At 35.4% G+C, this 15,102-nt stretch overlaps 1 protein-coding gene across 1 annotated transcript; it reads left to right on the top strand.

Moving 5' to 3' along the window:
• The first annotated feature begins 1,310 nt into the window (after positions 1-1,310).
• LOC144977017 (uncharacterized) lies at positions 1,311-13,775 on the top strand. The gene is made up of 3 exons (XM_078921709.1): positions 1,311-1,397; positions 8,412-8,526; positions 9,526-13,775. The coding sequence occupies exon 3, from the start codon at positions 9,571-9,573 to the stop codon at positions 12,529-12,531; it is 2,961 nt and encodes a 986-aa protein (XP_078777835.1). The 5' UTR covers positions 1,311-1,397; positions 8,412-8,526; positions 9,526-9,570; the 3' UTR covers positions 12,532-13,775.
• Positions 13,776-15,102: the final 1,327 nt, after the last annotated feature.

Genomic DNA, 15,102 nt, shown 5'->3' with positions numbered 1-15,102 from the left:
TCTATCAGAAAGGAACTGTAATGAATGAAAGTGAATTCCTATTAATTGGTGTGAGGGCGGGAAGGTGGTAAGCACAATAAATACTATGATTAAAAATAAGCGTTGTTGAATAGTACGCTTCTTGCTACTTGTTACTTTTGTAAATATAGTGTGCGCTTGGTTAAGAAGCTCATAACATTGCCATCCGGAAGTAAAACGGACCAACACACAAAGCTGTGTGTAACCATGAACGTTTATAGTCAGGTTAATACGGTGTAGTGAGAATTACTCATAAACGCGGATGGCAAAAAACAATAACAAAGACCAGAATGACGTCAACTTCATTCTATCTATAGATAGTATGCAGATGACGTCACTCAGGCCTTTGTTATTGTTTTTGCCATCCGCGTTTGTGAGTTGTTCTCACTAAACTGTATTAACCAGACTATAAAAGTTCATGGCTACACAGAGTTTGTGTGTTGGTACGTTATACTTCCGGATGGCAATGTTGTGAACTCCTTGGCCAAGCGCATTCTATCTATACTTCTAATACTCTGAGGCATGCTGGGTGGATAAACAAGACATGAATAATTGTTTGTCATGTTATCAAACATGTAAAATAAGATCATTTTCACGACAATGAGTACTTAAGCTTAGCTATAAACGCCAGTCGTAATGGTGTATTGAGGCAAGGGAGACTTGGGACACATTGTCACTGTCCCATGGGAGGCTGTCAAATTCAAATTCAAAGTAGAATTGTAATGTGGTTCAATTCTATAAAATAGATCATAATATAATGGTAGTAGTAGCAGCAGCAGCAGCAGTAGTAGTAGTAGTAGTAGTAGTAGAAGTAGTCGTAGCAGCAGCAGCAGCAGCAGTAGTAGTAGTAGTAGTAGTAGTAGTAGTAGTAGAGTAGTCGTAGCAGCAGCAGCAGTAGTAGTAGTAGTAGTAGTAATAAGTAGTAGTAGTAGTAGATATATATAGTAGATAGTAGTAAGTATATATGTAGTATATAGATAATAATAATAATAATAATAATAATAATAATAATAATAATAATAATAATAATAATAATAATAATAATGATAATAATAAATGAAAAATAATAATAATAATAATAATAATAATAATAATAATAATAATAATAATAATAATAATAATAATAATAATAATAATAATAATAATAATAATAATAATAACTTCTTTTTTTTTATTAAAAAAAAAATCCCTCAACATTGTGACGACCAGTAATGGCAGCAAACACAGCGTCTTCCGGATCTCTCATTAAAATGCGGGATGTATTTCCGCCATTTTAGCTTTCGTCAATGGTACGGAGATCGTTTCAAGCACCACAGAAAGAAAGGTTTCCTACAAAAACACTGCCTACTTTCACTTTCCTCATCATCAAATGAAATCTTGTAAGAATTCCAACTCGAATTATTTCAAATAATTCAACAAGTTTTAAACGCAAGGGCGAACGGTTCGAAGTCGTAATATTGGAGAATTTGAATTGCTAGGCTATTATTTATTGTCAACAATGGTATTGATTCTTCATGTAAACTCTTTGCAGATGATACTGTAACTGTAACAAACTTTACGAACATTAATACGGCACGGAGGATCATCTCGAAATAGATAACTAAAAAATTAATTAATCATTATTTTTTCGGAGTTTTACATGGACAGATTATAATAGGCCTTCAAAAACCTTTTAATATGATACCTTACTTTTAGATCTAGGATAAGCGGTTCCAAAGTTATGATTATGATGATTTTACTCTACTCAAAATTTACTATTGCAAAAAGTCAAAAGCTCAAAATCTGTCACTGGACAGTCCTCTCACTCGATAAGGCTACTAAGGTGAACTACTGATTGAATGAAACAGGACTTTAGCATAGTGAAAAGAGGGTTGGTCAATTGTGGCCAAAATTAAGCATACTGCGCTGCCTTCAACTTCAATTCAATCTTGATGAAATTTGACATAAGTTTAAATGAATTATCTAAATGCATTTTCTTTTCTTTTTTTGCTAGACTGTATGTCAAGTTTGAAAAAAAAAATACAAAAGTTTTAAAATGACGTAATTTTTATCAAATTATAATTTTTGACATAATGTATACCAACATTGATTTCTATCACACTACAATAAAGCTTGATCTCTGCTCTTTAAAATGATACCAGAAACCGTTCAGATACTATGAAAAATTAAAATAACGTTGCAGCAGTGATTATGTGAAATTGTGTTATTAAAATTTTAATCCAAACTTGCGCTTCACTTTTCCAATGGCTAATCGGCGCCTTTCTAGAGGCTGGAATCAGACTACCTCCTAACATTAGTATTAGAAGTTGAATTAGATAACGTAGCTATTACGTATTATCTATTACTATTACCTAATTTGATATTTGAAATATTCCATTGGTCAGAAATTTGGCAGTTTGATTTATTTTAAAGTTGATAAATAAATAAATGTAAAGTTTTGCAAAGTGGAAGACCAATCCCTGTTTACTGTTATGAACAGTTTAAGTTAAGTGTACTGACATTTCTCTAACATTACCCATCACTCAAACACTCTAATTCGGAAAATAATCTTGGGATCATTTTTGATAAATAGTTAAATTTTGATTTACATAATTAATGTTAACAGTTAACAGAGCTAATAGAATGATGAATATGGTCTTCAGAAGTTTTGTTAATCTTGACAAATGTATTTTTATAAACTAAGTGACAATCTCTCCAAATGCTCTGGAAATTAAACTTGATCTCTATTGCTCCGTGAAAACGGTTTCCGTTCTCAAGATTTTTTTTTGGTTTTTTGTTTTCTTTTGCCAGTGCTTGGTTGCTCTGTCTTTTATTCCCAACTTTCTGTTAAGACTTTTATCTTGAGTTTGTGCTATCCTGTCTTTCAACCTCTATTCTCGTCTTGAGACTTTGGCTTTGTTATTTAGTTTTACTTCTGTTCTCTCTATGATAGTGCAGCGCAAAGTGCAAAAGTGAACGCGCCATGGAGTATTTGCGAAAGCACAACTTTTTTATAGAATCTGTCTTTGTCAACAATGTGCCTAAAAAAACGCTAGCTTGATGATTCGTGAGAATTCCATGTCCACTCTGTTTGAGCATTTACTTTTTCATCGACATCGCGTCCGTAACCCATCAGCTACTGGAGGCTAGCCAACCATTCGGAGCAATAGAGTTCAAGTTTATTTTTGAGAGCGTTCAGAGAAATAGAGCTAGCCTTTTATAAATTTGTACAAATCTCTCGTACGGCCTAGCCTTGAACATGGCAATTGCATTTGGAGTCCAATATACAAGGCAATCTATTAGCAACAAAAAGGTTACTCCCATTGATGAGGAACATTCATATTATTTTGATAGGTATTTGGTCGTATCTACTCTTAAATATAGGAGAATTCGCTGTAACCTCATTCAATTGTATAAATTATTCCATCATGAGGTTGACTTGGATACTTCTGATTTTTTTCTATTTTTGAGTACAAAAATTACCAGAAGAGACCGGTTTAAAATCGTTATTGACAGATACTAAACTAGCATAAAAGGGGAATTTTTTATTATTGTAACAGAACTGAAAGGCTTTGGAATGGAGCAGTATCAAGTGTGAAATGAAAATGCTTCTTCTGTGGACAGATTCAAATTAATGCTTGATATAAAGAAATAATCAATGCCTGGTTTATTCTGATTAAATTTATATACTCAGGGTATTAAAAGGTCATTTGGCCTAAATCACCCTTCACGATATAATATTAATGATGTTGATATGATAATTAGGGAGTGGCACCATATTTTATCCATGCTTACTTGACTTAAGTCCAAATTGGAGAGATGATTACGGCTGTGAGAATCAAGAACCTTGGCTTTTGCCTCAGCCTTTTACTTTTTACTTACTTTTGTTTTTGTTGTTATTATTAATTATTAATATCATAATTGCGAGCTAATTTCTAAATCACGATTGTCTAGACATTACAGTTGAGTATTTGTAGTAGTCGTATCATCCAACTGCATGTGTCAGTGTCTTGAACTGAGAAAGTTAGATGATACATAGATGATACTAAGTAAGAGTAGTGAAGTTTTAAGAGACAGTTGAATTTGATTGATGTACTTAATTTAAAAGCATTGATGATAACAGCCATGATAGATTACTAGTCAAAAGTAAAAAAATCCAGTGGCAGCTATGTGAAATTATACTTCATTTTGAAGCTAAAAAGATCACATCACAAATAATAATAATAATAATAATAATAATAATAATAATAATAATCTAATCTTTCTTGTACAAAAAAATGTCAATTTGACATTTGGTTTACAATATTTAAAATTAAAAATTAAAAATACAATACAAAAATAGATACATAAATAAAATAATAAAATATATCAATATAAACATCAAAATGAAGATGGTGTTTCATAACAATTTCGAAAACCCATACATACTCTCTCTTACTCACACGCACGCCTCTGCACAAACACAGTCTAGGCAAGAAGCTTAAAAGCTAAGAAAGTTGTAGAGGTATAACATTGATAGTAATGGTCGTCTATACTGTGTTCCAAAAGTTCTGCCAATATTGATGTGTTCTAATTTTTCATTAACACTTTCTTGCACGTTTTCTATGGTTCCAATGAGTTTCTCATGCAATTTTCTGCCATTGAAAACAACTCACCTTGTCATGCCATGTGGTAAAGTCCATAAAATCTTTTTTTTGACTTATAAAATCAAACTGTGCTCATCTAGAGTGTTGTTTTTAACACAAAACACACTTAGTGAGTACACAATCTAAATGCAGTATTTTTTAGATTTTAACAAAAACGGTAAAGTTGGATAATTCAGTGCGAGATAGAAAAATTTATATGATTAATTCTGGGATTGAAGTTTCTGTAGTTCCAGGAATTTTGGTGTGTGAGTATATTTATAAGGATTAAAAATTGTACTCACATAGCTTTATTTATTGCTTTAATTGCAGAGTATATGAAAGTAAATTTATATCTATTTGGTCTACATTTTGTCTTCAAATATCGTCTACCAGATGTTAGGAGAGTAAATTCACATTTTAAAGGATGTGTCTTGCCAATGAGAATTTTAAATGCTTTCCTCTCAACAGCTCTTATGTAGTGTTGTTGAATGCTTTTCAGTTTCCAATTCATTATTTTACTTTTTTCTGTAATTTTTCTATTTAATATTGATTTCTCTTTCATTTCACACCCTCCCCACCAGATTATTAACCTGAAAGTTATTATACTAAGTAGAAGGGAATTATATAGATTAGCAGCATTGTCTTTCTGCTAACATCAAAATTATAAATTTTCGGAGAATATATATTCTTTGACATAGTTTCCTAGAGCTGCCATCTACATGAGATTTGAAATTAAGTGATTCGTCAATGATCACTCCTAAATATTTGAATTGTTTGACAAGTTCAGCTTTTTGATTATTTATTTCGATGACATTTAGAGGAAACTGACTTTTTCTGAAATCTAAAATTTGTTTTTTTGCTTTTCATACATTGGGTTCAAGGGAGTTTTTCTGCCACCAATTCACATGTTCAGTTTGGTTTATATAATAATTTTCTGATTCTTGACTATTCAAAAGTTTTTTAAAAAGCTGTACCGTCTGCATATTTAACAATAATACATTCATCATAAATAGATATACAATCATTTGTGTACAAAATATACAAAATTGGGCCGCTAACACATCCTTGTGGACAGCTAATTGAACTATACTTTGTTGCGGGGAAATGTATTCCCATTTTAACATACTGAGGTCTTTCCAACAGAAAGTTATGGAACCATTTTATGAGATATCATGGAAGGCTCATGGTTGACAACTTGTTAATGACGATGGTTGTGTTCATTGAATTGAAAGCAGATGAAAACTCAACTTATAAGATTCGTGAATAGTTTCCTGGTGATCTTTCTAGATGTTTTATCATAACAGCTAATAAGGCATCTTCTATGCTGCGTCCATGTTGATAAACATATTGGTGAATTGGTGTTTGTCAAGTATCTCATAATCACTTACATTTTGTAGTTGACATTTCAAAATATTTTTGAAACATTTCATCACGATTGATGTTATGCAACCGGGTGATTAATCATTCAACTCTGTTGGAGGATTATTTTAGGCACTGGCACGATAATTGAAGTTTTCCACAGAGCTGGGACAATTTGTTCATTGACAGATTGCTGAAAAATGTTTGGTTAGGGAACAGCAAGCTGTTCAAAACAGTTGGTAATTGGTAAGAATATTTCCACAAATCATGTCAGGACCGATTTCTTTGGTTTGGTTCTTCCTCGTTGCTCGATTCAGTGTGATGATTGATAGTTGTAGAACAGTTGTGAACTCTGCAATAGAAATTATTAAGCTCGTTTACATCTAGAGTGTTATCATGCAGATTGTGACCTTTTTTGTTTTCGGTACCACAAATATTTCATAAACAACTACAAAATAACAAAATGAAATGAATTGACTATTGAACAAAAAAATACACTCAGCGATTCCAGAATACCTCTGCATCATCCATTTATAGTTTGAATTGGATTTATGAATATTTCAAAATAAATGAGACAGAAGAAGCTTTTTGAGAATGTTCGTTTGTAGTACTTGGATAGAATAGGGACATTTTCTCACAAGAATTTTCATCACTGTAACGCTGAATCAGTTATAATCAAAAAGTGTTGACTTCTAAATCAGGAAAGCAAGTCTTTTATTTACCACCAAGTCACTGCTTTGGGAATCCCGATAGCTCTGTTTTCACACTCTAAGACCAAGGGGCCGAGATCAATCCTGCATGATGTCAAGATTTTTTTTCTGACCTGCCTGTCCATCCAGCAGTGATTGGGAAGCTGGTTCTGATAGATCTGGCAAAAAATAATTTTCGATAGACTAGCGTCATATCCATAGGGTAGCAAGCAATTGCTAGTGTCCGTTTCATGCCATAGTATTGTCCATTTCATGCTATAGAAATGGGGATAAACTCCATCTCCGTGGGTTTAATGGCTCTGAAGGATCTAAAAGTCACTGCTTAAGGATGGCATCCCTCAATTATGTTTGGTTTAGCCAACACAGAGCTCTGCAAACAGTGTCCATAATAATAACTATGTCTACGGTCTATGCTCATGATATCTCTCTCTCTCTCTCTCTCTCTCTCTCTCTCTTTCTCTCTCTCTCTCTCTCTCTCTCTCCCTCTCTCTCTCTCTCTCTTTTCTTTGTGTTTTGAAAATCAAAGATAACAAGTTTCAGTCCCTTTATCATCAATCTGGCATTGAAATTTACATTTATACTAACTGGAGCCGCCATGTAAATTCCAGATGGCTACTAAGTAACACACACATGTGTTATCTTGAGTTGACTCTGTCTATTGAAATGAATTAACGCTACTGTGAAGTTGAATGTTAACTACAATTTCATCTACAAGAACAAATGATTATGGCTTTTTCATGGGGTTTTTTTCTCAGCAAAATTGTTGAAACAATAAAAAGTCCTCCAGGGGAGGAGTTTATCTCATTATCTGTAACTGTAACATTAGATGGAATTAACAATTGGATTCAGTAGTCTGATGTCACGCCGCCCGGCAATGGCGGCCATCTTGGTTCTAAACAAAGAAAATCATTACCTTTTTATTCTTCATGCTGACTAGAACTTTTCATATGCCTTGTGATCAGAATGTGTAAAAGTCAAAAAATGATCAAATTTATGTTTTTTTTTCTCCTCTGGATACGCTTTTATGCTCGCCGGAGATATATTTAATACGGGCGTCCGCCATTCTTCCGATAGTTTAGAGCCGGTGTTACTAAGTTACCATGCGTCGTTAGGAAGGAAGTGACGTTACGACTGTTGAAGAGTATTGTTAGCTCCCTTTAAAAAATCACTCCAGCCTATTGCCAAATCTTATAGACCAGTCTATCCAATCACTGCTTGACTTTACTTGGATCTGCTGAGCTATTGGGAATGTTTTCGATGAAAAAGACATACCATCAGATCATAATGCTGTTGAAGAGTATTGTTAGCTCCCTTTAAAACATCACTCCAGCCTATTGCCAAATCTTATAGACCAGTCTATCCAATCACTGCTTGACTTTACTTGGATCTGCTGAGCTATTGGGAATGTTTTCGATGAATAAGACATACCATCAGATCATAATCTAAGGAGATTGCAATGACAGAAATAGCTGTTTGGACAATACAAATATACTTCTTGTAATAAAGCATTTTATTTCCTGTCAGCACAGCCCATTTTTATTTAATGCACTGTCTTTTCACCTCTATAATATACTTGCAATCTGTCTAACTAGACTGAGGAAGACAACGCTACCTCATCCTGAGATATTGGAATAACAGATTCAAATCATTTTAATACTTGATTGCTGCACCATCAAAGCATTGTATTGTACATTATCACATTTTTGTTTTATTTCCTCAGATGTGTGAAGCAATAAATGTACTAACACAAATGTCTTCTGACTCCGATACATCCCATGTATCTCATCAATGACTCTTCCATTTCCAGTCAATAGTTGGGTATTGTTTTCAGACAGGTTAGCTCATCCATTTACTTTTATACTTATGTAATGACTATCAGGATTGATTACAAAAACGTGAACATTCCTTTCAATCTGGTACAATAAGTTGATGTTAACCAGGTATCAGGGGGCAAGGTGGCTGAGTGATTCAGGCATCGCACAGTGGCCTGTAAGGTCAGGCATTTTACTAGGACAAGGTTATTAGCCCCCAATTTGCTCACTAGACAAGGGTGGTTCTTGTTGATATCAGATGTTTGTTTGATGGATTATCTATATTCCTTCATATGTATTTTAAAAAATAATTTTTTAATGACTTTTATATCACTGGATTGCATGAATTTATCAAAAGAAAAAAAAGGAGATGCTAACTGTGCGGCTATGTGGTCTTGAGGTATGACACTCGTTTTCGGATTGGAAGGTCCTGGGTTCGAGCCTCACTCGGTACATAGTTGATCCTTGGAAAATGCTCTACTCACCTTCTTTCATCGTACTCAGGTGTAAAATGAGTACCTGGCCATTAATAACGTTGTCTCTGTCAGAAAAAACTGTAATATCACCTACCACGTCTCATTCTACATGTTACATGTTGCTGTTGGGCTTTGTAACTTTGAGCACGTTTAGTGGATGTTGTGCTACATAAAAGCTCAAACTCATTTTTTTAAAAGTTCAAAATCATTTATTGGATTCAAATGATGTTGATATTGACCTTTAGCCTTTAGATGATAAATAAAAGCCTGCCAAATAATTTGAAGTGATTAAATATCACCAAACTTCAAGCATTGAATTGTTACTGATGAGTTCAGTTCTGTTCTGCTTATATTTGTTAATTTCTTCACAAGGCTTCAGGTTGCTTCTTTGAAATGTTTACGATCATTGAGACATTCTGCTAACTGATATCATCTATGAATAAATTATGATTTGAAATGAAATCATTCTTGATGTTAGACGGTTACTTTATATCTATCATTCATTAAATCTTTCCTGTTCTTTTTTTAAAAATATTTTAATCGTCAGGAATCTGATTGATTGAGGGAAAACAAAAGTTGGTGCACAGTCAGAATGGAGACCCCAAAGGAAGAGAATGTGGAATACCACATTGAAATTCAAAAATGTGAAGAAGGAGCTGAGAATGATAATGGTGAAGTCATGTACGTATTGGACTTTGGCGGGGCAGATATTCCAGAAAATTTGGCCATGAGCATTGCTCAGTGGGCTGCGGATAGAACTTTATCATTGGGAGATGGTAATAATTCATTTGTCTTACAAAACGATGTTGGAGTGGAACAAACTTCTCAAGTCATGCAAATCGATGGAGCAAGGAATGAGGTTGTTGATACCAGTAGTAATGTCGATGATGAAGGGTCGCAAGTCATCCATGTTAAGTTGGAGGAAGGGTCAGACTTCATCATGGGTGACACAGCTGCTGCGATCCAGGGTGATTCTATCATTTATAATGTGCAGGAGGATGGGAATGTCATTCAGATAGAAAAACCTATCCCTATTGGTGGTCGCATTGAACAAAGGAAAGTGTCAAATTCTCTTGCAAATAACAGTATGTTGAACTTAGATCAGATTGGTGACATACAGATACAGAATCCAGACGGAACACATACAACTTTAATAACCAGGAAACCATTTGTTGTGAAGAATGAGAATAATAAAGTAGAGAAAAAGAGTGGAAGATCTCAACAGGGGACAGGACTTAGTTTGAATAAGAATCATAATAGTAGTAATAGCAGCAGCAACAACAAAGGGGGCGATAGGTTGCCGATTACCCCTTTTCTAAAAGGAAAAACGCCAGTAATGCTGATGGTAGGTGAGGATGGGCAAGTTTCGACTGACATTTCAAGCTTACCTCCAATTAAATTTGAATCAACAAAGAAATCTGAGACTCTTGAGAAAACTGAAGACAAAAAGAATGATGATATTTGTCATGAAAATGATAGGAGTGAACCAATGATACTTGATTTTCCAACAGAAAAAAGTAAGATGGAATTCAGTATGAGAATTGTAGAGGATGTGAAGAAAAGTATGTCAACTACTGATATTGCTGCTTCCACTGATTCTGGTGTAAATGTTGAGACATCTATTGTAAATTCAGAAAAATCCAACACCAACTCTGAAGCTGAAAATAAGACTGAAAATGCTTCTTTAGAATTGAGTGCAGAATGTGCTGAGGATGAAGATAATATTGACAAAGACACGTCAGTAAAGATACAATTCAAAGATGAAAAAACGACGAGTGATGAGACACAGAAAGAAGAGAATAATTCCATGGATGTTGAGAGTGATAAGACTGTAAGACCAGAGGTAAATGAAGAAAACGTTAAATGTGATAAATCTTGCTTATACGATAATTGTGAATTCCAGAGTCCAGATCCAAGCAGTTATGCATCTCACTTGGAAACTGAGCATGATGACCCAACACCTCATTGTTGCTTTGAATGTGACAAAAGATTCAAACTAAACTTGACCCTCAAAATCCATCAGCTTATTCACATGAAAGATGCAAGGCCAGCCAAGAAGAAAAGAGGACCATATGGAGCAAGAGACAAAGTTTACAGTTGTCCTTTGTGTGCTCACGAAAATAAATACAAAAGAGATGCACAGCTCCATGCAAAGGATGAGCATGATGTTGATAAAACATACACTTGTGACTCTTGTAAATTTATTTGCCTTACCCAGATGGAGTTGGACCAACACAATGAGGTAGTGGCTCATAGAACAGATAATAAAAATTACTGTGATATTTGTCATCAACTGTTTACCAACATATATCAGCACAAGGCGGCTGTTCACACCAATGATCGACCTCACTGTTGTACTGAATGTGGATATAAAGCCAAAACTAAAAGCTCGCTACGATACCACATGGTCACACATCTCACAACCAAAGACTGGCAATGCTCAATCTGTACTTACAAAACAACCACAGAAAGGCGACTGAAAAGACATATGAAAATCCATGACCCAAATAAGAAGTATATTTGTAGCTTATGCTCCTTTGCCACTCATGATTCATATGAATTCAAAAGACATCATATCAAAGTTCACAGCAAAGCGAAAATCTACACATGTAAATTTTGCCATCAGAAGTTTGACAAGCATCATGAAATTCGTCTTCATCTCATGTTTGAACATGACTGCAATGATGCTTTCTTCTGCAATCATTGTGACTTCACCTGTTCAACTAGGTCTGCTTATAAGGAACACATCCAGACACATTACGGCAAGCACAGACATGTTTGTGAAATTTGTGGATTTACGGGTCGCTATAAAACTCATTACCGGCGACATATGTTAACTCATTCTGAGGAAAAACCATTCGAATGTACAATATGTGGAAAGAAAGTGAGTGAAGCATCTAATCTTCGAAGGCATATGTTGATTCATTCTGAGGACAAACCTTTGGCATGTTCAGTTTGCGGCTATCGATGTAAGATCAGATCTCGTCTTATGAACCACATGAAAACACACTCAGAGCTAAGACCTTTTGCATGTCATTTGTGCAAGTACACAACCAAATTTAATGGAAATCTTATGAAACATCTTGAAAACCATGCCAAGTACAAACCCCACAAGTGTGAGTTATGTTCTTATTCTTGTAACGAGAGGAACAAGCTTAAACGTCATGTGGCTTTCCGTCATAAGGGACTCGTTGAACCAAAACAGGAAGTTAATGAGGGTGACAATGAAGAAACTGAAACGAGTGGGAATACCAGCAGCAGCAATGCTGGTAGTAAAGAAATAATTAACTCTGTCGAGTCCAAAGACCAAATATTACTTCTTCCTAATAAAGAGTTAGTTATAATGCAGGGGGATAACGAAGAGAGAATAGTCCTTCCTGTTGATGAGAATGGTCTAGTCATGGCATCTGCAGACCAAGAGGACCTCATGGCCCAGTTGGAAAGTGGTAGTGTTGTCCTTGCAGTTGAAGATGCACCTTCAGAATCTCACCAGTCCATTATCAACACTGAAGACGGCACTGCATCTGTCATGGTTCTTAGTACAGAGGTATGAGACAGAGCTTGGTGAAGGGGGGGGGGGGATGAGATTTACAGAAGAAATTGCTTCCAAAAGTGGATAAAATAGAATAAACTATTGAAATTGAAAAATTAAAAATTTTCAGCTGTCTTCCTCTTTAGCTGGTGAAGAATTCTGTCAAATCCGACATGGCAGTTATTCAACGTTTCAGAGGTTTTTTTTTGTTTTTTTTATAAAACATAATCTATGAATTAAGAAATTTTGTTTTCGGTTAAGGTTTTTGGTTCCCCTAAACTGTTGCTATTGTCTCTGACGACTCTCTACCATTTTATTGAATTGAATCTCCTTGATTTTAGCCAGAGTCAGAGCCAAGTCTTTTTCTATTAGGGACGCAGTTGAATGAGAATGTGTGTGCGAGCGAAATGTCGGATTTTTGGCATAATGTCGAATTTATGTCATAATTTGCCATTTTTTCTCTCATAATATTGGCAAAATTTTGCACCAAAAAAATGGCCACAGGGACAGGTAAAAGCTACTGGAAGATCCTATGTGTCATACCTGGAATAAGGTACTAGCAAAGGTTTAAATTCCTGTCATTCATATTTTTTGTTCTCAGGCCATCCTGTCACCAGTTGCCACGCCTGATTTTTATGTTTCATTCTTCAAAAAATCAAAGGCAAACACTTATGTGCAAGGAAATTTTCCAAATGAGAGCATAATTACACCAAGACCCCCGTATTTTTATAGATGGTCGATTTTCCCGCCTGGGAAAGTGGCCGTTGACAACAGAGGCACTATTATTTTGTTTAAATTCCATTATCAATCATATAAATATTTTAAAACTATTTTTAAAAATCAATATTCTTGGTACAAAAACTACCGAGAGGATTGCTCCCTGTGTATTATCATCACTTGGCATCTGTCTATGAAACGAAAAATCTGCAATGAATTTCAATCGATTCTATTTGATCCTTAAACAAGTGCTGTCATGGCAGTTTTTTGCATCACTGTACCAGTGAAACTCACTCTCTGGAACAGCAGACAAACCATGCAGAGCACTCTTCAAATGGTCTTTGTCAAAAAGAGGCAATTTTTTAAAGCTTTTTGCTGACGGATGCAGCCACATCGGATGCTGATGCGGCCGCATCTTCCTGGAGGGACAGTTTTATTTCTCCCTCCAGGAAAATGCCATTTTTCCCCAATATTATGGCATAAACCTTTTTTAAAAGGTGAAATTATGTCGCATATTATCTTAGAAATAACAAAAACAAGCAAATAAATATACAAATTTAAAAGCAAAAAGAAGCACAAGAAAACATTTTTTTCTCCCTTTAAGTGTGCTTAAATCAAGTTATTCAGTCCTCTTAATCACACACCCTCGGGAGTCCCGGTTCTTGTGTGGGTTAAACAGAGAAGCTAAAAATGGCATCTAAGCACCAGCTTTTATGTACCATTCATGTAGGACCTTCACCTCTGAGCGTTCTGCGGATTTGGGTACGTCATATTCAAGATATGGCCTCATTAGAAGTTGTTTTTTTTGGCTGAATCATTACAGGTATGGCATACATAATGGAAACATTTCTTTTTGTCCCCAACACATTGTTCATGTGACCATTTACATTCTAAGCACTGAACTCATGTCTCCCTATTGCTGTCTGACCATGGTGACAAGCAAACCAGATACTGCCAGTCATCATTTTCTGAATCCGATGAGTTATCAAGAAGACGCCGCTTAACTTTTCCTTTTTTAGTTGCCCTTTTTTCTTAAATATCGTTGCCTTTCAGTGCAGTTCTTTTTCCTTATCATCGCCAAATGTTCTTCTTCTATCGTATTCTTCTCTGGTGTATCTATAAGGATACAACTCTTCCGTTTCACCTCCCCCATGGTGCTCTTTTTCTAAGGGGTGCTTTCGGATGTGACCTAATTAATTCAGGTGAAAAAGAGTTTGAAGTTCCAAGTTGAAGCAGTGAGAGAGGAATGGATTGCTGACATGAAGGTCCAGGTTGCTGTTCATCTAGCTCGGGGTTTGATCTGTCAGTAACCGAAGATGGATAAAAGTCAATATCCTGGAAAACATCAGGTTAAGGATGTATTCCGGCTTTTGCAAAGCCTGCCACAATATTCTCTACAGAAACACTTCGGCTCCATGCAGTGTTTACCACCTCCAGAATGTCATATATTGACAGAGATAATCCTGGGTGTGAATGCAACCAGTTCTGTTGAGCTTGGCCTGGTCACCTCTTAAAAGGAACAAAAAACGGAACGATCCAGTGGCTGTAGCTTGTGAGAACAATAGGGAGGAAAAGACAATAAGACTATCCCATTGTCTTTAGCGAACTGGAGTACCTCAAATGCAAAATGAGAATCGTGGTTGTCTAACAACAGTAGAATAGGTTTCTCCTTTGATGGGTTGATCAATTTTTGTGAAATGTTTCAAAAATTCCAGAAAATTTTCACCCATCATTCATCCTGACTTGTGGACCGCGCATTTGCTACAGATAGGGGGACCTCTCCGAAAATGTTCTTTAAAATGTACTCTAGGGAAAATGAAAAATGTCGGGATGGTCTGACCACATGAAGACACCGCAGCTCATAAGGTAACCAAT

Source organism: Berghia stephanieae, chromosome 7 (genome assembly GCF_034508935.2).
Source record: "Berghia stephanieae isolate SIO BIC M18660-M18661 chromosome 7, UCSD_Bste_1.3, whole genome shotgun sequence".
NCBI classification, from domain to species: domain Eukaryota; kingdom Metazoa; phylum Mollusca; class Gastropoda; order Nudibranchia; family Aeolidiidae; genus Berghia; species Berghia stephanieae.
Note: the sequence above shows the minus strand (reverse complement) of the source record. Positions and strands in the feature narration are given on the sequence as shown.